This window comes from Talpa europaea (genome assembly GCF_964194135.1).
Source record: "Talpa europaea genome assembly, chromosome: 10".
Taxonomy (NCBI): Eukaryota; Metazoa; Chordata; class Mammalia; order Eulipotyphla; family Talpidae; genus Talpa; species Talpa europaea.
This window is the reverse complement of record NC_140077.1, coordinates 65,144,222-65,167,583: the sequence shown is the minus strand read 5'-3', so window position 1 is coordinate 65,167,583 and position 23,362 is coordinate 65,144,222. Positions and strand designations below refer to the sequence as shown.

At 47.6% G+C, this 23,362-nt stretch overlaps 1 protein-coding gene across 1 annotated transcript; it reads right to left on the bottom strand.

The window, feature by feature from the left end:
• Positions 1-1,631: 1,631 nt before the first annotated feature.
• On the bottom strand, positions 1,632-6,830 carry LOC311178933 (coiled-coil domain-containing protein 74B-like; the record flags this gene model as incomplete). The annotated part of the gene is made up of 8 exons (XM_084245691.1): positions 6,499-6,830; positions 5,514-5,558; positions 4,511-4,570; positions 2,901-3,057; positions 2,227-2,416; positions 2,059-2,138; positions 1,907-1,978; positions 1,632-1,770 (listed from the first exon to the last, which is right to left on the bottom strand). Exons 1-8 carry the CDS (start codon positions 6,755-6,757, stop codon positions 1,632-1,634), a joined length of 1,002 nt encoding a protein of 333 aa, XP_084101817.1. The 5' UTR covers positions 6,758-6,830.
• Positions 6,831-23,362: the final 16,532 nt, after the last annotated feature.

Below are 23,362 nucleotides of genomic sequence, written 5' to 3'. Positions count from 1 at the left end.
ACACTTGTACAGGACTAGGACAGGTGACCATGGCGCTGGCTCTATCCTCCAGGAAGTCAGACGTGCTCTACCCTGTGCCCTCCAGGGCCCTTGTCCATGCTCAGCTCCTGGCGGAGTGCTCAGGGTCTTGTTGGAGCATCTTGTGTGTGAGTCTGAAAACATGTCTACTGTTTCAATAGCAGACATAGAGAACATAGGAAATCTTTAAAACACACAGATTTCTCTGATAAGTTTTGGGTTCAGACCATGCCACTGTTGGCATGTGGAGCGTGCCACAGAAGCTCCCAGATACAGGGATGCTGGCTGTGTCGCAGAGGGAGGGCTGGCCTACGGGTGGCCGCAAGTCCCCTGCCACCAACTGGGCCTTATACCTCACGGCATTCTTCCTTCAAGCCCTGGGGGCCCTCACAGCACTTGTGGGGGCACAGAGGGAGCAGGGACATCTGGGGTATCCTGCCCCGGCACTGTACCCACTAGTTGGACACTTGGCCCGCTGTCGGGTTAGGCTGCCATCCTTGGGACCTGGTGTCCTCGGAGCCCCTTCAGAGAGTGAGAGCTTCGTGGTGGGGCACCAGCCGGCCCTCTGATGATCAGAGTTTCTTCCTTTTATATGTGCACTACCATGTCATCTGTGGTTCTTATAATAAATTTATTATTCCTGTGTTTGCCATGAATTTATCACTATTTCCCCACCCCCAATGAGCAGGGCACCTACATCCAGTGAAGGACAATGTCAGGGCTGAGTTAGTTCCCCCGGACTTGGAGATGGCCACAGATACCCAGACTTTGGTTTACCCTCATCTGATAGTTCCTTGTCCTGGTTCAGCCCCAGGTTTCTGGTGAAGTTCCTGTAGCCCAAAGTGGGAAAAGGCAAAGATGAGCACTGAGGGAACAGCTGATAGGGCCGGAAGGACCGTCCTGCCAGGTGAGGATTGCCACTGAACTGACCACAGCCACGGGAGGGGACCGAAGCTGCTGTTAGTGATGATTGAGGGCATGTGTGAGGTCCTCACAGGGTGGGTTGGCCCCTCAAGAGGACCATTCTTCTGTGGCTGTGGCCTTCATGGAGGATGGCAGACGTGGCAGGTACCTCATTGGCTGTGTGTGTCAGTTAAGACAGGAGGACGGCATCTTTACCCACTGCCCCCCTCCCAGCCCACCTGGGGTGTCCTATTGGTCAGGATACCTGTGTGACCGTGTGCCTAGAAGACAGTTCCCGACCTGGTCAGGGGCAAGAACGCCTCATTGGCTCCAAGAGGGCTACTGTGCTCTTCAGCACAGCCCTGGACCCTACTACAGGATCCTACTACAGCAGGGAGCAGGGCTCATGGCAGACCACCAGGCGGTGATGCTGATAGCCAGTGAGGGGTGAGACTTGCAAATGGGAGTAACGAGCTTTATTTCCAGTCTCCAGCGGGTAGGATAATACTTAGTTCATAATGTATTTTTGTGTAAATGCAGAATAGCAAAATATTGAGTAAAAAAATAACTCCTAAATTCTGAGACCAAGTACTTTATGTATGCCATGAGTTTTGTTTATCTGAAACTTGGCTTAAGTGTTTTAGAATTCTTTTTAATTACTATCTAGTGAGGGTTAGTGTCTCCAGCTGCGAGGATGAGGCCAGTGGCCCTCAGAGCATGGAGCGGTGCAGTCGCCGGCTCTGCACAACCTGTAGCCTTTTCTGTCGCTCTGCAAAGTTACTCTTTAGAGACTGCTTCAGCGCGGGCAGGATGGCACGCTCCACCATGGGTGTTGGGCTCAGAATCAGGCTGGTGGGAGCAGAGGAAGGGTCTGTGCCTGGGCTCTCAGAAGCAGAGATGTGACAGGGAGCGATCCCCAGAGCCCAAGAGCTGCTGGCACCTGACAGGGTGAGCACCCCACCCATCCCAGGCCAGCGAGACTCACCATTTCTTAGAGATGCCCTTGGTGGGGACCTTGGGGAACTGCGTGGTCCCTGGGTGAAGGGCCTCCTGGTCCCTGAGTGAAGGAAGAGCCTGTGAGCCCCAGAAAACCGGGCCCCTCTCTTTTGGGGAGGGGCCCAAGCACGGGGCGCTTACTTGGGAGAACTCAGCCCAGCCTCCTCAGGGGCAGCCTTGAGCCGCTGGTTCCCTTCCAGAAGGGACTTTAGGTGCTGCAGCTGAAAGGCAGGGAGAAGGGCATGGAGGGTGGGTCCTGCTGACTCATCAGGGACAAGCCACCCCGCCTCCCCCAGTCCTGAGCCTCACCTCTTGGGCCTGCAAAAGGTTGGCATTCCATAGCTGGCGGATGACCACCTCACACTGTTGAAGTGTGGCGGGCTTGCGCAGGGCTGGGGGCAAGCTCATCAAGGGCGATGCCCCCGTTGCCTGCTTGCCCTTGTGCTGGCTGCCTGCCACCGAGGTCGCTGCTGGATTGGAGATCTCCACTTGGTCATCTCTGAAACAGTCATTGCAGCAGCCCCCAGGCGGCCTGCTCAGATTGCCCTGACTGCCACCACCTCAACACAGGGCAGCACTGCCAGCATGGGGTGTGGAGGGTGGGTGCCCATGCAGCCTCCTTGGCCTGGTGGTTCTGTTCTGACCTGGGTGCTCTAGGCACCAGATGGAAACCTGGTTCTAACTCACCAGGGCTCGTCCCTTCCTCCCCTCTAATTTGAAGGCCAAATTACTTATAGTTACTTTGAGAAAATAGTTTAGGGGCTGCTATTGGCCCCTCTTGTGGGCTCACGTCAGTACAGGGACCCTGTGGAACCCCCAGAGGACAGAAAGGCAGTGTCCACCCAATGGATGAATCCATCCGCTTTCAGGAGCTTGGTTTGTGCTCAAGACAGACCATCTGGAAGGGCAAAGTGGTTTGCTGTTTCTAGGGTGTGAACCTATCAAATGTAATCCCAGGATCACTGGGTGCAGGTGAACCTTACTTGGGTGGCCCCTGTGACCCGGGGACTTTGTCCAGTTTGTGAAGCAGGGCAGCAACCAGGGGCTCCTCATCTTGGTCCGTCTTCTGGGGAACAGTGGCTTTCAAATCTTGCTTCTTGGAGAAGCTTGGCTGGGACCTGGCCTTGCCTTGAGAGTTGGCTGTAGGTCAGACCCGGAGCTAGTCACTTAACCTTACCCTAGCGCTCCAAGATCAGCTCTGGGACCCAAGGAGCCTCCCCCAACCTCAGGTATCTCTTCTGTTAAAAAAAAAATCAAAATCAACAAACAACTATGAACCAGAGACACTCTATGGGGTGGGGGGGGGGCGGGGAAAGGAGGCATTGGGATCAAAATAAGGGGGGTGTAATTGTATGGGGAATATAAAAATAAAATTTAAATTAAAAAAAAATTAAAAAGAGGTGGTAATGGGCCTCCCCTGGTGGTGCAGCGGTTGAGCACTGGGCTGCGAAGCTGCCCGCAGCCCAGGTTTGATACCAGGCTGCTGGTGAGGGTCCCACATGGCGCGCAGACCTCTCCTGCCGCCCGCTGCTCCCCTCAGCAGTGTATTTCGTCAGTCTGCCTGTTCTGCTCCCTGCTCTGGCTCTGGTGAATCCTCTTACCCTCCCGCGCTTCTGACTGTACCCAGTGCTTGTATAAATAAATAAATAAATCTTAAAAAAAAAAAAGAAGAGGGGGTAACTGTCTTGCGGCTGAGGGACACAAATGTGGGTCTGAGGCTTCTTCAGCCTGTGAGTGGTGCCTCTTGAATGTTCTAAAGTGATCGCAATATGGAAGCTTGGCTCTCTGAAGCAAATGGCACAGGGAAAGCCCCAGACCTGCGAAATCAGTCTCCTCCCAGGCCTCTAATGGCTGGGGTGGGGTGGCCCAGAAAGCTGTTCCCTATGAACCCCATTTTGGGCAAAATGAAACTGAATGAGGTCTTAAATTTGGCCTGCACAGGTTAACTTTGAGGACAAGGTCTGCTGTTCACCAGAGTAGGGGCCACTCCTGGTGAGGACGCCTGGCCTCCCAGTGGCGGAAGCGTGAGAAGAGGCTCTCAGCATCTCTTGCTCTGCAAAGCCCAGGTCTCCAAAGATGGGCCATCCTGCTTGTGTTCTGCCTGCTTGAGGGGACACTGAGAGCAGGCTTCTGCAAGGCGGCCAGTGCACTGCCTCTTTCCTGGAAGACCACTCGGAAGCTCAGTGGGCACTCAGGACCCTCTGTCAAGAAGCTTGACTGTCCCTACCCCCACCCCATCCCCTTGGAATGGCCTTGCCGTGGGATCCAGCGCCCATGCTGTTTGCAGCCAGGCCTGCCCAGCTTTTATAGCATCACCTCAAGGCCTCCCTTTGGCCAGCCTGTGGTCCTGTCCCACCCCATCTAAGTCTCCTTCCTGGTGGTTTCAGCTCACTGGGCACTTGGGGCTACCCTCCATGGCTCCCTTCAGCTGCTCCTTAACTCACTAGCCCATGAGACTCAACAAATGTGCTCCCCCAAGGTCCACCTAACAGAATTTTTAGAATTTTCAGCGCTGGTCAGTGCCCAGTGCCAGCCACCTAGGGCCCCAGCGAGGCACTTGTCCCCAGTACACAGAGGATGCTGGCACGCTCACCTGCCACTGATGAATTCGAGATGGACTTGATGGACTGAAAGCTGGAATTGGAGATGCTGCCTGTGGAGGACATGCAGGGGTCAGTCCAAAATGGCAGCAGTGACACTTCTGTCCCAGCTTCCCCAGCCCATAGTGGGTGAGGGGCTGCGCCCACCTGTGCCCACTTCCTGGCCTTGCAGACCCAGGCCCTACATTCATGTGGAGCCCCCCACCCACCCCCCAACACACACTCTGGTGAGTAGAGGCCTTGGGAAAGGTGGTTTTCTGAAGGATAATCCAGAAACGGGGCTTGGGAATGGAGAGGCAGAAGAATTGAATGGGGGGGTCCCCAGTGGGGCAGGCATTGTAGGGCAGAGACTAGTAAAGGGCCCTGCTGCTCATCCAGATAAACTCGCTGAAGCTGCTCTGCCCCACAGGAGAAGGGTGCCTACCACCCCACTCCGTTATGTCTCCCAGGAAAAGGAGAGCCTTGGGTACTCCCTAGACGGGGCATTCCAGGCTGCAACCACTCACTACTAAAACCTTCTGATGTCAGACCTGGCCCCAAAGTTGAAGTGGAAAGGGAACCCAAAACTCAAGAGGCGAGGAGAGTGGGCCACTATGAGGATGAGGAAAGGCCTCAGATGAATGGTAAGTTCTCTGCATTTCCTTCCCCCTGCCCCCATGGTCACTGTAGGGTTGGCAGGGAGGATCCCTGGAAGGCGTGTGCCCAGAGCCACCTGTCCCAGGGCACGATGGACCAGAGGCAGAGGGCTGAGGGTGGCCACGGAAGCAGTCTAGGTGCCCACTGTGCCTACCTCACAGACCTCAGGTCTTGGGCTCCTGAGAGCAACACCTGCTGTGCCGGGTGCATAGTCACCCAGGCCATGGCTGGAGGCACTGGCATCTGTCCTGCCAGGACACTCCTGGGGATAGCTTGTGTGTAGTAGGGTGGGCACAAGCTATCTAGGGCTGCTCTCCTTGGCAGTAACTTCCCACCAGGCCCCTGGGGCCTCGGTCTTACCTTTCTTCTGTGGCTTCTGATTCATTATTAGCTTGTATTGGAGATCTGAAAGCAAGCACATCTCTCCTGGTCACTTTTGAATCACAACCACTTTGATAGAAGATTGGCCTGCCCTACACACTCCTTCCCTGCTGAGCCCTTGAGTCTCACCCATCACTTTGTCTACCACGACCACACTTTTGCCTTGGGTGCACTCGGGTTAGGAATGACTCTGGCTGTTCCCTGAGTCAGAGCTCCCCTGAGAATATCATCCAAAGTCTGTCACTCCATCTAGGCACCTGCAGGGTACTCTATCCTGCAGGGTCTGGGCACAGGGGTGGGTTGGGATGACTCAGCCTTTCTGAAGCATATGTGGTCAGTGCAACAATCAAGTGATGCCTGGGATGTGGGGAGGGGTGTCCTGAATATGAGTGGATAGTCAGTGGTAGGATATTTATCACTCAGGTGAAGGCAGTAGGAGAAAGGGGAGTGGGAAACTGAGGAAGGCCTAGATGTGTGGAGCCCTAGCTAAAGCTGAGGCCAGAGAGTGAAGCAGGGCTGCATTCTGCCTCAGACCTGGCCCTTGAGGGTGAGGAGTCCCTAGGGGTGGGAAGCTAGGAAGGCCCGCCCTGAGGAATGAGGTGGGCGCAACACCCAGAGAGCAGGGCTTAGGGGCGAGCGGGACTGAATGGGGCCTGCATGTCTGCCCTCGATCAGGGTGTGTTTGTGAAAAATCATCTATATTCGAGTAATTTTTATTTCTATAGTAAGATTTTTCTTGGGTTATGGTAGGAAATAACTCAGCCAGCCTCCCCTACATCACCCCACCCACTACGAGTCAGATGGGTGGAACACATGGAGTGCATGATCCTGGGAGTGACCTGGGAGCGGAAGCCCCCGCTGGCTGGACGCCAAATCCTAAAGTATTCGAGAGTTCATGTGCTGTTTCTGTCTCGAACCCCAGCCGGACAGGATCCCGGCCCACGGCTCTGCCGCTGGCGCTCACCCTTGTTTTCCCGTTTGAGGTGCTCGATCTCCTCGTGGAGCTTGGCCAGCGTCTCCGAGTGCTGTTGCTGCAGGAACTGCAGACTCTTCTCCAGGTCCAGTACCCGCTTCTGCGCATCGCTGGGTCCGAGCTGCGTACTCTGCGGCCCGGAGTACTGGAGGGTCGTGGAGTAGCGCTGGCGCGGACGCGACGCGCCCCGGGAGCCTGGGGTGGTGGAGCTGGGGGACCGCTGCCCGGTCGCCACGCTCGCCAAGCTCATGTCTACCGCCCGCTGCCGCCTCCACTACAACCCCCTACTCGCTGGCCCGGCTACCCTGGCCTGGAGCCTCGTCGCCATGGAAACGGGCGCGGCCGTCCCGGTGCGGCTAGCGATGTGGGCGTGGCCGTGGATCAAGGGGCGTGGTTTGAGCTCGGGGGCGGGGCACGAGCGGTGCTGGGCTTGGGTGAACGCTCCCTGACTTAAAAAGACGTCTTCTGACTTAAAGGTCAGAGAATCATCTGCCTTTACACCAGCTCTTAATATTTAATTTTGTTTGCTTGCTCTGCTGAATAATCGATTACTGGTTCAAACATCAAAAGGTAGAGTCTCCACCTCCATTAATTGCAGAACCCTCATGCTTTATGACCTGTGGACAAATATGAACAGCTAGCTGCCCTAAGGCATTGGAGAAAGGCAAAAAAGCAGGTGGGAATGGGTGGAAGGCAACTTTTTTTTTTTTTTTTACATCGTTCTTCCTTTTTGTGCAATGCATGCTTTCTCCTCTCAGGTGAAGTCCCTGCAAAATTCCCATTACCAAATCCACTCGAGCACCATCACCATAGTTCCCTGTGCAAGAACACAATCCTGCCCCTGTTTTGATCCCTCTCCCTCCCCTGCCTCTGCAGAGTGTCTCTGATTAATAGCTACCTGTTTATTTTGTTTCTTAATTTATTATAATTTTTTTTCTGGTCCCTTATTTGGCTCCCCTACATTCCTCCTGTAAGTGAAACCATCTGATATTTTCCTTTTTCCTTCTGGCTTATTTCACTGAGCATAATCCTGGAAGGCAACTCTTAAGAGAATTGCTTTTTCCTTTAAGGATTCTGTCTAGTCATTCAGACCTCAAGCAGGAAGTTTCAGGCTTATCTGCTATGGAAGGCAGAGCCTGGAGTTTAGGATGGCCACTACAAATGAAAATTGAGGGGTAGGAGCAGCCTGTGGGTCCTGGGAAGTTTGGCATCTCAGCAGTTGAGGACCCAGAATCTATAAGCTCCTTTCAAATACACATATGGTCCGAATTGTACATGAGATTCCAAAGAGCACAGGCTGGAATAACCCAAAATAGATTCATCTGCTACCAACCCAGGAGAGAGAGAGCTTGGAGTTTGACAGAGGAGCTCCCTAAATGGTTCAGTTTTTCATTAAGCCCCCCAAGGAGCCACAGTCTTGGAATAAAGATATATTCTAGAAATAAGGGTTTTGCATTAGGTACTTAAGGCAAAATCAAAATATAGCCACCTTAATAAAACTAAAATCCCAGCTTCCACAAGCTCATGTTCATCTTCTAGTAATTTAATTGTTCAGAGAACAAAAATCACTTTTCAGAGAATAACAGAACCAAGGTCTATGAGAACCAGGGTATCTGATCTACTAGTATAAATACCAGAGATGCAGAGAGAAGCAGACAAATGTGACTAAGTCAAAGGGGGAAAATCCAAATTCAAGCCAACAGAACAGATCCACGAATACTTCCAGACAATAGAAGTAACATAGAGGTCCTTTATAATATACATGTTAAAAATCCATAGAGACTAGCCCACAGATGGGAGTGGATGGAGGTAGGGGTGTCTGAGGAGGGGGGCTTCTTTCAGCTCTGCTGCTCGGGAGCCACCGCCTGCCAGCCAGGGAACTATCAGCTCCGGCCTGGCTCTGACACAAGAAGATGGTTGATCATTATGAAAATCCTAGAAACGTGGGATCACTTGACAGGACATCTAAAAATGTTGGAGCTGGCTTGGTAGAGGCTCCGGCATGTGGTGATGGGATAAAATTACAGATTCAAGTGGATGAAAATATTTGGCCGTGATTCTGCAATTGCCACCAGCTCATTAGCCACCGAATGGATGTAAGGGAAGACAAAGTGACTTTGCTGGCCTTGTTTACCCTACCAAACACACAGGAGTGTATCCTTCATACTGATAATATCAGCTGCAGCCTGGATAGGTGGAGGAAGCCTTGACCATCTAAAACACAGATATCGCCAAAGAAAACTGTACCTTCCTCTGGTAAAAGTGCACTGCTCCATGCAGGCTGAAGGTGCAATCAAAGCTACCCTGGCAGATGAAAAACTGAAACAAGAACCCAAAAAAGAAAGGGAGAAGAAGAAATGAGTCTTTGGCAAAGCCCTTGGCAGTTTGCCCACTAGAGGTGCAAGCATACATGGTCAGAAGCCCCACACACTAAAAAAATAAATAATCTATAGAAAAAGATGACTATAGTGATTGAAACTATGCAGATTTTTTAAAACAATTGGGAAAGTGTTTTTTAAAAAAGGAAATCTGCATACTGCAAAGTATGTCTGGAAAAACATACTGCAAGTATGTCTGGACTTCGGTCTGGCTAGTAAGGAACGTGGAAGTCATCACTTCTTCACATAAAAAACTGAGCACCTTAAAAATCAGAGAATTGAGATAGCAGGGTGAGCAGACCCCAAAATTGGACATGCAGACATACACAGAGAATCACACATTACTGGAGCAGAATACCTGCAAGCAGAAACCTCTGCAGGAACCAGTACCAAGGTAGGAAAATCTAAAGTATTGATCTAATTGATAATTTACTGATGTGACGCATTTGAGAGTAGAAAAATTTTGAGGGTTAAAAATTACAGAGGTCCAACCTTAAGAGGCTCACACACTCTTATGCACTTACCTGTCAATTCTCACAGGGGAGAATGGAAAAAGCCCACTTGTGCTTCCTGCAGGAGGAGGAACAATGTTATTCACATTGCCTGTGAAAGCAGCTGGAGTCCCATGAATAGGAATCCTGCCTGAGAACAGCCTTGTGACCCTCTTACTAGCACTTCACAGCAGAGGCAGAAAGGAGATCCTAGGTTTGCATGGCGAAACTATCGGTAATCTTCCTAGAGTTGATAAACTTTTTTTGTGTTTAGATTTATTTTTATTTATTTTTATGCATACAAGAACTGGGATGTAGGCCAGCGGTGTGGGGTGGGGGGTGAGAGAAGAGGGTGAGTGAGGAGCAGAACAGGCAAATCTACTGAAATACACTGCTGAGGGGAGCAGCGGGTGAAACAGGAGAGGTCTGCTGGGCCACGTGGGTAGCTCCCTGGCCGGGAATAGAACTCTTGCTGCAGTGGCTGGCGGTCGCTTGATGTGCTGAGACTTTAACCCCTCTGCCATCAGGGAGGCACAAGTTGACAAAATTTAACTGTCACTGTCTCCTTCAGGAGCTGTCAAGGACTGGGTGATATTGGAAGTTTGGACCAAATTTTAGACCTGAGCTGGACTGAGAGGGGAGATGGTGACCCTCAAGGAAGCGTCTGCGAACATCACCTTGGAGGAGGGATAGAATCATGCTCAGAGGACCCTATACTGGACACCTATAGTAGTCTGGGGTCACTGGGGCACTGCATTAACAAACTTGAGGTGGTCATCAGGTTGAAGGAAAGAGCAGAGTCATGGCCTGTGGAAAAAAAAACAAACCAGAGCCTTTCAGATATCTGGTCTATAGATGACCTGATAGAAACCAATCAGGAAAATTAAGGTGGGCATTTCTTGAAAGTTGTAATCACCAAGAGAAAAATAACTAATGAGGCAACAGATTTAGGGAAAACATTTAATTTGAACTCAATCCATATTTTAAGACTGATTATAAATAATGGAAATTATTCAGGAGCAAAACAAAGTAAAAAAGGCAAACTGACTGGCATTTTATCAGAGTCTAAATTGACCTCAAATAACCTACTCTAGTCCCATTCCCTTTTCCTTAGTAACATATTAATAGGGTTCCTTTACAAAAACAGGGAAATACAGAGTCAGGCCATAGGTAGGAGCTGGGTGCCCCCATGCAGCCTGGGTCCTCGGCAGGGGGCTCCAGCCCATCCCCACATGGCCTAAGCTGAAGGCCGGGGGTGGGGGTTGGGAGCAGGTCAAGTCAGGGTGTTCCCCTCTGGGCTGACCCCCACTTCATTCAGATCAGTGCAAGTCATCCATTATTCAGGTGCCCCCACTGCTGACCTCCAGGAGATGAGCGAGACAAATCACATCTCTGGACACAGTCATGGTCTTAGGCCCACCCAAATAGCATGGTCAGAGCCACAAGAGGTAAGACCGTGGGATGAGCTGGTGTGGTGACCTCTCACATGAGCTCGGTCTGTAATATCTCTGGGGGCTGTGGCCCAAACCCCTGTGCCAGAGATGCATGTAATGTGAGTGAGGCCTCCTTTCCAACTCAGGGAGGAAAACATCAGAGCTGTGACTGGGGACCCAGGGCAGGACTGGAAACCATGAAAAGAGACAAGAGGAGCTGGACTGACCACCTGCTGGTGTCTGTCCCCTCCGGAGAACTTCCCCACCCACATTGACTGGGAGTTGGGTTCCCAGCGCCGGAATTGTAAGACTCAGAAGCAGCATGTGACAGTCATCGGAATGGATGGGACAATCAGTGTGAAGGAGGAGGCACAGAACCCAGAGACCACACCTGTCTGGAGAACAGGACAGTCTCCTATACCATAGGGATTCCCAAAATCAAGGAGTCTGGAGAACCACTCCACACCTGCCCTGCAAGAGGTTCCTGAAGTGCTCGGCCTCGCTACCTGCCTCCCATTTGCCCCTGGGGACTTGAGCTGTCTGGTCTGCTGTGGCCCAGGAGTGCAGGTCCTCGCCCAGGAAAATGAATAGGCTGCAGGAAAAGGATAAAGCTCCTGGACCAAACATTAATCTAAAGCGTACAGCACGGGAGGAGTAGGAATGATCGGAACAGGGGAGGGAGATGCAGGGGAGAAGGGTGGTGGATTTGGGGGTGGAATATGGGTGAGAGAGCCGCATGTAAGGGGAACGATAACTATACAAAGTGACCAACAATGTAAGACAATAGAAAAATTCTAAAATTAAAAAACCAAACAAACAGGGAAATACAAGTGAAGAACTGCCCATCTCAGACCTTGTTTACAAAGTTTCTGGGAAAGATCAAAAATAGTAGGAATCACAAAGATGAGGACAACAGGAAATTTTTGCTTCGGACACCTATGGCTATAGCAAACAACATGGACTAAACCCTTGTAAACATAAAACTTCATATTGAAGATCTATTTACCTCAGTTTCTCCAATAATAATGTCCAATAACAATAGTGTGTCCAACTTTTAACAAAATATTGTAAGAAAAAGAGAGACCAAAAAATACAATTTGAAGAGAGAGAGAAAACATCAGAGTCAGACACAGATGTGGTAGACATGTTGAAATTCTCAGGCTGGGATGTTAAAACAATTATGATAATAGGCTAAGGTCTCTAATGGACATGGAAAAACATATGGGTATTGTGAACAGAGTGATGGAAACTCTAAGAATGAAAAAAGAAATTCTAGGAATTAAAAACATCATAATAGAAGAAAAAAATTCAATAGAAACTTCAGTTTTGGGGACATCCTGGTGGTGCAAGGGATTAAGTCACAGCACTATGAAGCTATCTGCAGCCACTGCAGTTTGATCCCCGGCCAGGGAGGTGACCCACATGGTACAACAAACCTCTCCTGTCTTGCCCACTGCTCCCCTCAGCAGTGTATTTCAGTACATCTGCCTGTTCTGCTCCCCAGTCTGTCTCTGGTGAATCCTCTCCGCCCCGCATCTCTGGCCTGCACCCCAGCTCTTGTATGCATAAATGAATAAATCTTTTTTTAAAAAGGTGTAATATATACATAATGAGATTGCAAAAGGAGAATAATTTGAGAATGGAACAGAAGAAATATTTGAAGTAATAATAACTGATCATTTGACACAATGGCAGGCAACAAGGCATAGATCCAGGAAGCTCAGTGAACACCAAGCAGGATAAATATCAAAAAAACCTACCCCTATTCAAACTGCAGAAAATTAAATACAAAGTGAACATCTTGATAGAAGCCAGATGAAAAATCTGCTTACCAATATATGTTCAAGAACAGAATTACACTGACTTTTAAAAAACCATGTAGGCAATAAGAACAGTGGAGGGAAATATTTAAGACACTCACTGAAAGAAAAAGATCACCACCCTAGAATGCTGTATCAAACTAAATTTTCCTTCAAAAGCGAAGGAGAAAAAAAGACTTTCTCAGACAAACAAAAATTGTGGGACTGTGGCACCTGCTTTGCAAGAAGTGTTAAAAAGAAATTCTTCAGTAAGAAGAAAAGTGGGGCCTCCTTGGTGGTGCAGCGGGTTGAGCGCAACGCTGTGAAGCTGTCCGCAGCCTCTGCAGCTCGGGTTCCATCCCCGGCCAGCCAGGGAGATTCCCATGGGAGATTCCCACATGGGTGGCAGACCCTTCCTGTCTCACCCACTGCTACCCTCAGCAGTGTATTTCGGTCATCTGCCTGTTCTGCTCTGTCTCTGGTGAATTCTCTCACCCTCCTGTGCCTCTAGCCTGTACTCCAGCTCTTGTATAAAAATAAATAAATCTTAAAAAAAAAAAAAAAAGAAAAGTGATATTGATCAGAAATTTGGATTAATTTAGATAAGAACATTAGAAAAGAAATAAATGAAGGTAAAATACTTTGTTGTACTTTTTCTTAATTAATATAGCAGATAACAGCTTATTTAAAATGAAAACAGGGGACCTCCCTGGTGAAAGCGCTATCAAGCTATCATCAGCCATTGCTGCCTGAGTTAGATCCCTGGCCAGGTAGCTGATCCACATGATGCAGCAGACCTCTCCTGTCTCGCCCACTACTCCCCTCTGCAGTGTATTTCAGTAGATCAGCCTGTTCTGCTCCCCACTCTGTCTCTGGTGAACCCTCTCACCCCCCCACTTCCGGCCTAGAACCCAGTTCTTGTATGCATAAATAAATAAAAAAATCTTTAAATAAAATAAAATAAAATGGCCAACAATGTATTTGGTAATTATAGATTATCAGTAGGTGAAATTGTTAGGGGAAAAAGATGTCCTGAGCAAATTCCATACAGGCTTTGTGGATGCCACCCCCACTCTCATCAAGACACTGGGAACTACAAATTCCATGATCCCCAAAGGGATGTTGTGAGGACCTAAGGGCAGAGTCAAGCAGCCATTTTCTCATGTTTGTGAATATAACCAGCCATGTTAGTGAGGTCTCACTTCTCTTGGCTCTTGCTGTTGGCCAGGCAGCGTTTGGTTTCGGCAGGTCATTTGGGATTCCAGGTCGGCAGAATGGGTAGGACACATTTAAGAATTTATTTCCCTCTTTCCCTGAGTTGTACATTTCCTCATTTCCCCTTCCCTTATAAACCTTTTGTTAACCTTTTGTGTGTGTCTGCAGTTTAAGTCCCCTTTAAGCACGCGGGTGAGGACCCACAGTCAGGCAACTGGTTTTACATTGGGGTTGCCCTGTAACAAAATGAAGGACAGAAATGTTATGAGGTATGGGAGGGAGGAATGGGAAATGTTCTGTTATAAGTTACTTGCAATACCATGAAATGGTATTATAAATATTTACTGCAAATTAAGGGACAATCACTAAACATAGTAAAAACAAGAACAAAAAGCCACAAAAACGTATAGTTGATATGCTAAGAGAGAAGAGAAATGGAAAATACAAGATGTTCAAATAAAACCAGAGAAAGTGTAGAAGACCAAAAAAGAAACAAAGGGCATTGAATAAAAAAACAGTAAAAAAATAAAATAAAAAGTAGATATTAATACACCTATACAACAATCATATTAAATGGCAGTGCCCTAAATACATCAATTAAAAGACACAGACTCTCCTAGTGGCTAAAAATACAAAACCTTTACATTGCCTACCAAGAAACCCACTTTAAATATGAGACGCAGATTAAAAGTAGAGGGATGGACCTATGTTTATAGCAGCACTGTTTACAATAGCTAAGCTTTGGAAACAACCCAAATGCCCAAAAATAGATGACTGGATCAAGAAGATGTGGTACATATATACCATGGAATATTACTCAGCATTCAAAAAAGATAAACACATGCAATTTGCAGCAACATGGATGGCGCTGGAAGGGATCATGCTCAGCGAAATAAGCCAAAAAGAAAAAGAAAAATACCGGATGGTCTCACTCATAGCAGGAATCTAGAAAACTTAAATAAGGGACCAGGAAAATGAATAACTATAAGAAAGTGAAAATCAAAATCAACAAAAAACTATGAACCAGAGACACTTTTAGGGGGGCAGGGGCGGGAGGGGAGGGATTGGGGTCAGAATGGGGGGCTGCAATTGTATGGGGAATATAACAATAAAATTTATAAAAAAAAAAAATAAAATGGTTAATAGAAAAAAAAATAAGGGGGTTGCAATTGTATGGGGAATATAAAAATAAAATTTATTAAAAAAAAAAAAAAAGTAGAGGGATGGAGTCCAGCAAGATGGTGGGAAACTGAAGTCTCCTGGCTTGCCTCCTCCACATACTTACAATCAAATTACACATAAACAAATATAATGATCCCTGGCTGACAAACAGATGGCTTATTTTGTGCATTAAAACCTACAGCACCAGCTGAGTGGAAAGGGGTAGGAAAAACTAATGAAAGTGTGCCGTTCAACGCATGACATTCTGCCGCTGTTAACTCAAGAGCACATGCCCACATCGGGGGACTTTAAAATCCAGGGACTATACTGCAGAAGGGGATGTACAGCATCAGTGTGTAAGGCAGAGGGTGCAACACTAGAATACTATAGGAATAAAGGCACAGAGTGGTGATTATCAACTCAAACCCATGGTGAATGAAAAAAGTTGTAGCCCAAACCAGCAGGGACACCCAGATGTGATCACCTGTGTCTCATTACAGAAGAGGCTATTACTTGCAGTCTCTTTTCTAGTTACACATTGTAGTGCCAGGAAGGCACAGAGCTGGTCCGCTATGATCAGAGCAGATGGGTAAAGGAGAGTCCTGGAGCCCTCACCGGCTTTTTCAGGCTTTTACATGTAGTGCAGCAACCAGGTACACAGCAGGCAGGGGTCTTCACTAGTCACTCTTTTCTGGGCTCCCTGGAGTTCTCTCGTGCCTCTGCACCTCTTGGCGAATATAAAGGCAGAAGCCATGGCCCCAAAAGTAAACAATACAACTGAATATAACAATGTAACAAAATCCAGGTGCCCTCCATCAGGCATGCATTCAGGACAGCAGGGATCCATCATCAATCCTAATGGTGGGAAGGCAGAAAAGCCTGACAATCTTTTACCTTACACACATAATCGAAATTTGACAGCCTGGTGCAGGAAAACCACCTTTTGTTAAGAGAGCTGTGGATGTACTTTTCCCTCGTGAGTCTCAGAATGATTTCCCAGTGGCTCTGCAGGTATGAATATGCAGCTGTCTAAGTGGGGCTGAATGACTCAGATTTTGGATAGAGAGGGAGAATAGATAGCGACCTTTTATGTCTCAGAAAATGCCAGAGCAGATACTAGAATACTTAGAAGGTGACATCAATGCTCATCTTCTAGCTTATACTGCCTTAACTCTCTCAGATGGGGAGCGCTCTTTTCTATGCACTGGAGTTTTTCCAACTCACATATCAAATTCCAAGCTTTTTTTGTAAGATGAGCAAGATTGCAGCCATTTTGAGAAATAACTGCCATCTCAGAAGGGCACAGCTAGTTTCGTTTCGGGGCAAAAACCACAAGCCAAGGGTAAACAAAACCTAGCTGGCACCATGAGAGCTATCCAATCAGGGTGGACCCTGCCCCGGGTGTGAAAAGTCCCCGCATGCTGTCAACAAAGTACAAAAACAGCTGGTTGCTCTGGGAGGGGGTCCTTCTCTTAACCTGATGAGACTGCTGTGTCAGTACTCCAGGCAGAGTTGGGCCCTAGCGTAAGCTAGCAATAAAGCCTTTTTACTTTTGCATCTCTGGCTCTGTGTGGTCTTTGGGAACCCTGGACGGAGTTGAGGCGCCAACTCCTAACATTTTCCCTTTTATTGTAAGGGATTCTATAGGGTAAGGAAAAAGTATCAGGCTTTTTTGCCCTCCCGCCATTAGGCTAGATGAGGGAACCCTGTGGTCCTGAATGCATGCCTGATGGCGGGCACCTGAAGTGGGTACACCTGGGCGGAGAGACTGAGTTTATAAGGGCAGCGTCATGGGGATGCCAGCAGAAGCCAAGAACGAACAGAAGCCGAAAGAGAGAGAGAGAGAGAGAAGGCCGGAGAGCCCAGATAGAATGATTTGCTGGGGGCTGGGAGGACTGCCAGCCTCCCGGCCCCCCAGCACCCCTGCCTGCCATGTGCCTGGTAAATCTAAATAAAAGACCTGCAAAACCCACTGAGGACTCTGACACCTCCTTTACCCGGTCTGCTGGATCAGAAAACCTGCGCTCCCCATCTGAGAGAGTTAAGGCAGTATAAGCTAGAAGATGAAAACCTGTCCTGCCCCTACAGATTCATTGTCAAGTGTTGAACAAGATGGCAGGAGAGAGAAGACACTAGACTCAATGCCACATATTTACAAGCAAATCACACTAATTTCTGGCTGGAATCCTATCTCAACTATAATCCCTATCCCGCATCCCATATATTGCTCAACCACAACTCAAAAGTTGAAGCTAAAATGAGATTGCTTGAGAGGTTTGGCTGAGGATTGGCCCAGGGGAGGGAGTCACTGTGGAGCCCACTAAGGCACTATAGGATCTTGAACTCTGTAGAGTAAATGATTTTCAGGCTTTTCTGCCCTCCTGCCATTAGGATTGCCCCAGCATTATGGGGCTCCTGCATTTGTTATATTGTTGTAAGTTGTGTTGTTTACTTCTGTGGGCCATGGGAGGAGTATTGAGATAGTCACTAAGAGAAACAGAAGCAGGAGAGAGAGAAGGGGAGAAAGAACGCTGGAGAAGCCCAGAGTGAAGACTTGCAGGGGGTGGGGGCAGGGGGGCGCTTGGAGGCCTCCTAGCCCCCCAGCACCCCTGCCTGCCGTGTACCTGGTAGCTGCACTACATGTAAAAGCTCAATAAAAGCCTGAGAGAGCCACCGAGGGCTCCAGGACTCCTCCTTTACCCGGCCTGGTCTGCTTGGATCATAGAAAATCTGCTCAGTGGCCTTCCTGTTACAAACTCAGTGCTCACTGAAGTGACCTTTTGGTGCCCTGCTGCCCAGCTCCTACCTACTACCCTTTATCAGCACTAGTGCCCCAGTCATAATAACAGATGAAGAGGCATCGATCTATGAAGTAATAGACACCTAGAGGTCTTGGGTATAAAACCTAGGATTATAACCAACTTTTTGTAGACAAGGTATCATCCACTTTATCAAGAAAAGGAAAAAACGCTCCCTATTGCAACTACCTCCCCCCCCCCACCCCCCCACACACAAACTAAAAATAAGTAGAAGAGCACAAAACAAATGCTGGAGAAAAAACAACAAAATCTTGAGAGAACTCAGTCCAACAAATCTGCAGAATATGTCTGTCTCATGAGGAATTTAAGGTAACAATTAAAACCATGCTTGCTGAATTAGGAAAAATGGATAATCAAAAACGAGAACACAATAAAGACCCAGAAAATATGAAAATGCTACAGATAGAAGTAATGAATCTAAAAAATACTGTAACTGAGTTAAAAAATACCACAGAGGGCCTCAGCAGTAGACAAATGCAAGTAACAAGGAGAATGAGTGTACTTGAGGCACAGTAGCAAAGTGCATACAAATAGTACAATAAAGAGAAAACAGAATTTTGCAAATCAAAGCCATGTAAGAGTTTCTTGGGAATAACCTAAAGAGAAATAATTTACATATCATGGGGATCCCAGTAGAAAGGAAATAAAAAGGGCATAGAAACTTTAAAGAAATTGGGGCCTCCCTAGTATGCAAGGGGTTAAGACGCAACCTATGAAGCTCACCACAGCCACTACAACACAAGTAAGATCCCCGGCCAGGGAGGTGACCCACATGGCGCAGCAGACCTCTCCTGACTTGCTCGGTGTTCCCCTCAGCAGTGTATTTCAGCCCATCTGCCTGTTCTGTTCCCCACTCTGTCTCTGGTGAATCCTCTCACATCCCAAAACTCTGGCCTGTACCCTAGTTCTTGTATGTATAAATAAATAAATCTTTAAAAAAAAAAAAAAGAAAATTTAGGGCCTCCCTGGTGGTACAGCGGATTGAGTGCAGCGCTGTGAAGCTGTCCGCAGCCTCTGCAGCGTGAGTTCAATTCCTGGCTGGCCAGGGAGAGTCCCACATGGCACAGCAGACCTCTCCTTTCGCTCCTGCTGCTCCCCTCGGCAGTGTCTTCCATCCATCTGCCTGTTCTGCCTCCCTGCTCTGTCTCTGGAGAATCCTCTCGCCTTCCCTGCACCTCTGGCCTGTACCCCAGCTATTATATAAGTAAAAAATAAATCTAAAAAAAACTTCAAAGAAATAATTGCTGACAACTACCTCAATCTAGGAAACAAACCAGACATCTTGATTCTGAAGGGCCAAAGAGTTCCAAACAAGATAATACCATAACAATCTTTAGTATGCATATACCTAACAACAGAGCAGGAAAATACATGAGGCAAAAAACTAATAAAACTTAAAGACTAGATTAACCCACTCTTTTGGTTGGATTTTCAACAACCATTTTGTCAGTAATGGAGAGGAGCAATAGGCAAACAAATCGGCAAAGACATATTTGAACTCAATAGTCCCATAAATCAATTAATTGATCGTGAAAGAATATTTCATCTGACAACAGCAGAATAGCAGAATACACATTTTTCTCAAGGTCAGAACACAATGGATTAAACTAGAGATACATAACAGAAATATAGCTGGAAAACACCAAAAAACTTGGAGATTAAACAACACACTTCTAAACGGGTCAAATACAATTTACCAAAATTTGGGGGTGTGTGATGGAAGCCATGCACAAAGGGAAACTTATAGCACAGAATGCATGTATTAGAAAGAAAAAAGGCCTAAAATCACTAAACTCAGCTTCTACCTTAGGAAACTAGAAAAAAAAGAGCAAGATAAATGTGAAGTAAGCAGGAGAACAAAACAATTGTAAACTAGGGCAGAAGTCAATGAAATTGAAAACAGAACATCAACAGAAAGTGGTTCATTGAAAAGACTAATAAAATTGATAAACATTTAGCCAAGCTAACTTAGACACAAATTGCTAGCATCAAAATGAAAGAGGGGCCTCCCTGCTGGCACAAGGGGATACGCACAGCACTATGAAGCTATCCGCAGCCTCTGCAGCACAAGAGTTTGATCCCCAGCCAGGGAGCTACCCACATGGTGCAGCAGACCTCTCCTGCCTCACCTGCTAATCCCCTCAGCAGTGTATATCAGTCAATCTGCCTATTCTGTTCCCCACTGTGTCGCTGGTGAATCCTCTCACCCCCTGCACCTCTGGCCTGTACCCCAGTTCTTATATGAATAAATAAATCTAAAAAAAAAAAGGAAATGAAAGAGGAGCCACTCCTACTGATACCATGGATATTAAAGGGATAATAAAAGAATATTATGAACAATTTCATGTCCACAATGTTGGTAACTGGTCAAAACTACAGGAGTGTCCCAAGTGTAACCTAACCGGCCCCCATACATGGAGGGCAAGGAGAGGCCAAAGGAAAAGCAGACCACTTCATATTAGTAGGTGGCAATTTTAGTAACCAAGGGAACTTACAAGGTATTTCATGTAAGGCATTTGCACCCCCCCAACCTTTTTTTTTTTAAAGATTTGTTTATTTTATTTATACAAGAACCGGGGTACAGGCCAGATTCGTGGGAGGGTGAGAGGATTCACCAGAGACAGAATGGGGAACAGAACAGGGAGACTGACGAAACACACTGCTGAGGGGAGCAGTGGGTGCCCCCCCCATCTTAAACAGTTTATACAGAGGCTTTTAATGGTCTCATCACATGTACTATACATTTGGTCTTAATAATGCATCTCAGCTCAAGGATATATCCTTGGGGGAACTTCTGGGAGTGAAGAAGGCAAGCATATCATGCATTCTGAGAACTGGATGGTATACACATTTTATTGGATTTATGCTTATTGCTACTCCAATGTCCACTAACTGTTCTCTAGAGAACATGGCAACTTCTTTCCTTGCCTTCCTGGGTAAAAATCTACTCTTCTCTGGATCCTTTGTCTTTTTCTTTTCTTGCACTATACCCTGATGTTTACAGAGAACATTATCAATTAAGTTCTCAAGAAAGAATGTGTGAGCAAGTTAATCTGAGCTCTTGTGTCTGAAAGTGTCTATTCTGCCCTCAAACACTGCCATTAATTTTGTATATGGAATTCTGGATTGTGTTTGAAAGTCTAGATTGTAAATATTTTCTCCTCAGAATGCAAAGACTGTTCAGTAGTTAGCAACCAGTCACACACTCTGGTCTGATGCCAGTCACGTGCTTGTTGCTTTGCAGGTGAGTTGGTGTTTCCTCTCTGGAAGGTGCTCTGATTTTTTTTTTTTTTTTTTGTCTTTGGGGTCTGAGACTGTAGTGTTATGCACAACTGCATGTCTTTTCTGTTCCTTAGCATCATTTGATTTGGAGATTTAAGTATTTCAGCTCTTATTTCCAACATCTTTTTGAAACTTTCTTTCTTTCTAGTAGGGATCCCACTTAAAAAGTCATTGTCTCAGACTGAGCACAATGCATCTTCTTCTATTTATATTTTCCATCTCTTTGTCCTTCTGTTTTTCTTCCTGGGACACTTACTCAACTTTTCTTCTAACTTTATTACTTACTTTTACATTGATGGTTTGTTTTTCTCTATCATTTTCACCAGTTTTTTTGTGATATTAAAGTCTGATGTTTTCAGTATTAGTTAGATTTCTTCCAGAATTATTTTTTGCTAACTATAGTGTCTCTTTTTTTCTTGTTACAGATATTCCTCACCCTAGTGATCCCTGGGTGTCAATTCACAATTAAGTAGGTGGTTGGAAGCCAAAGTCCGGTTACTCAAAACTATATCTGGGGCTTCCCCGGTGGTGCAGAGGGTTGAGCACCATGCTGTGAAGCTGTCCGCAGCCTCTGCAGACAGACAGAATAGAATATGTGGGTTTGATTCCCGGCCGGCCGGGAAGCAACCCACATGGCGCAGCAGACCTTTCCTGCCTCGCCCGCTGCTCCCCTGCCGCACAACCAACCCATCCTGGGTAGGTCCATTACTGGTTCTAGCAGGCCTGTTGGTGTCTTCACGCTCTCTGCTATTAGTCGTTGTCGTCGTACTCTATAGCGCTCCGCCACTCCACTCCTCTGTCCTCGGCACTGCACCACACTGCACTACACTCTAAGGTGAAACTCTCTGGCTGTGGTCTCTAGCCATAAGCCACGTAGTACATCCACCCCCAGGATGTACTCCGGAGTGGGCGAAACATATGCTTTATACTCCTTCCGGGGTAATCACCCAATCCCCAGAGATAGTCTCACCGCTGTCACATTGACACTCTAGCCTCCATAGCCATCAATGTAACAAGCAGACCCTTGAAATTTTTCTGGATTTCTATAGAGCAGAGTACATTCTGCTCCTGTGTCTACTAAAGCCAAAACTCTTTGCACGTTAGTTGGGGACCAGTGGATGTGGCCTCCGGTCCCCGCCCGCCTCCTGTGGATGAGTTCCTAGGCCCTCACCCTATTCGAAAGTGATCAGGCCATCACCCAAGGACGGGGTTGGCAGCAAGTGGTCTTCCAGGCGCAGGGCGCTTGCCTGAGGCCTGAAGCTTCCAGGCTTGTCCTGAGCAGAAGTCCTTCTCATGGGTGTGAACCTCTGGTCTTCTTGCAGCTGCTTCCACAATGCTAACAAATACACATTGGGCTTTGCATGTATTTTAGTGCGATCTACACCTGCTCTCACTAAGTCTGTCCACATTTGGTTACTGGTAACTTTAATAGGTTTTGTAATGCCAAGAGCCTTCCTTGCCTTCCTTGGCATTCCTTTTGACTGTTCAACAACTACCCGTATTCCTTTCTGAGTTTGAGAGCACCGGCTCTCGACTTTACCCACGCTAACTATCATGGTTGTGATGTTGCATGTTTGACGTCCCATATAGGGGGCTAGAACTGCCGTGAGGGATCCAAATGAGGATGAGGGGGCATTCTTTAATACCAAATCCCTCATCCCTGCTATGAAACGCTCGTCGTCAGGACCATGAGTGTTCACACGAACATGGCTTGCCGTGTCCCCAATTCCTGAAGTACCTGTACCAGCTCTGCCTATGTCTGCCATCTGCTCACTGTCTCCAGCATGTCGCCTGCATCAGCCCATACTGTCCATATGGCAGCCATTATCCATTCAACAGGGTGTGGTCGCCCTGGCCATACTGCCGGCTGTTCTGCAGCCTCTGCCTCAAGGATGGATGTGAAGTCACTGAGGCCAGTCTCTCCATCTCCTCTGCCAGGTCCCATAAATGCAACAGCCAGGCTGCCAAGGTTTCCCCTGGTTTCTGGCAGAACTGTTTGCCCAAGTCCACCAGTTCCGCCTGGGTGTATGGTCGGTAGGTAGTAAATTTTGTCATTTGTGGTGGTCCAGCAGCCTGACCCCCTGGGGCCATGGGTCGCTGCTGCTTCATCTTCTGAGTCACCACTGGGCAAGCCTGGAATGTGGGACCAGCCTTCTCCCCCTCTCCAGAGGAGCCTGCAACTCCAGAGTGGCATGCTGGTTTGCCACCACTGGCTGAGACTCAGGCAAAGGGCCACCCTCCCTCTCCTCCTGTCCTGAGAAGGAGTCTGGCATCTCC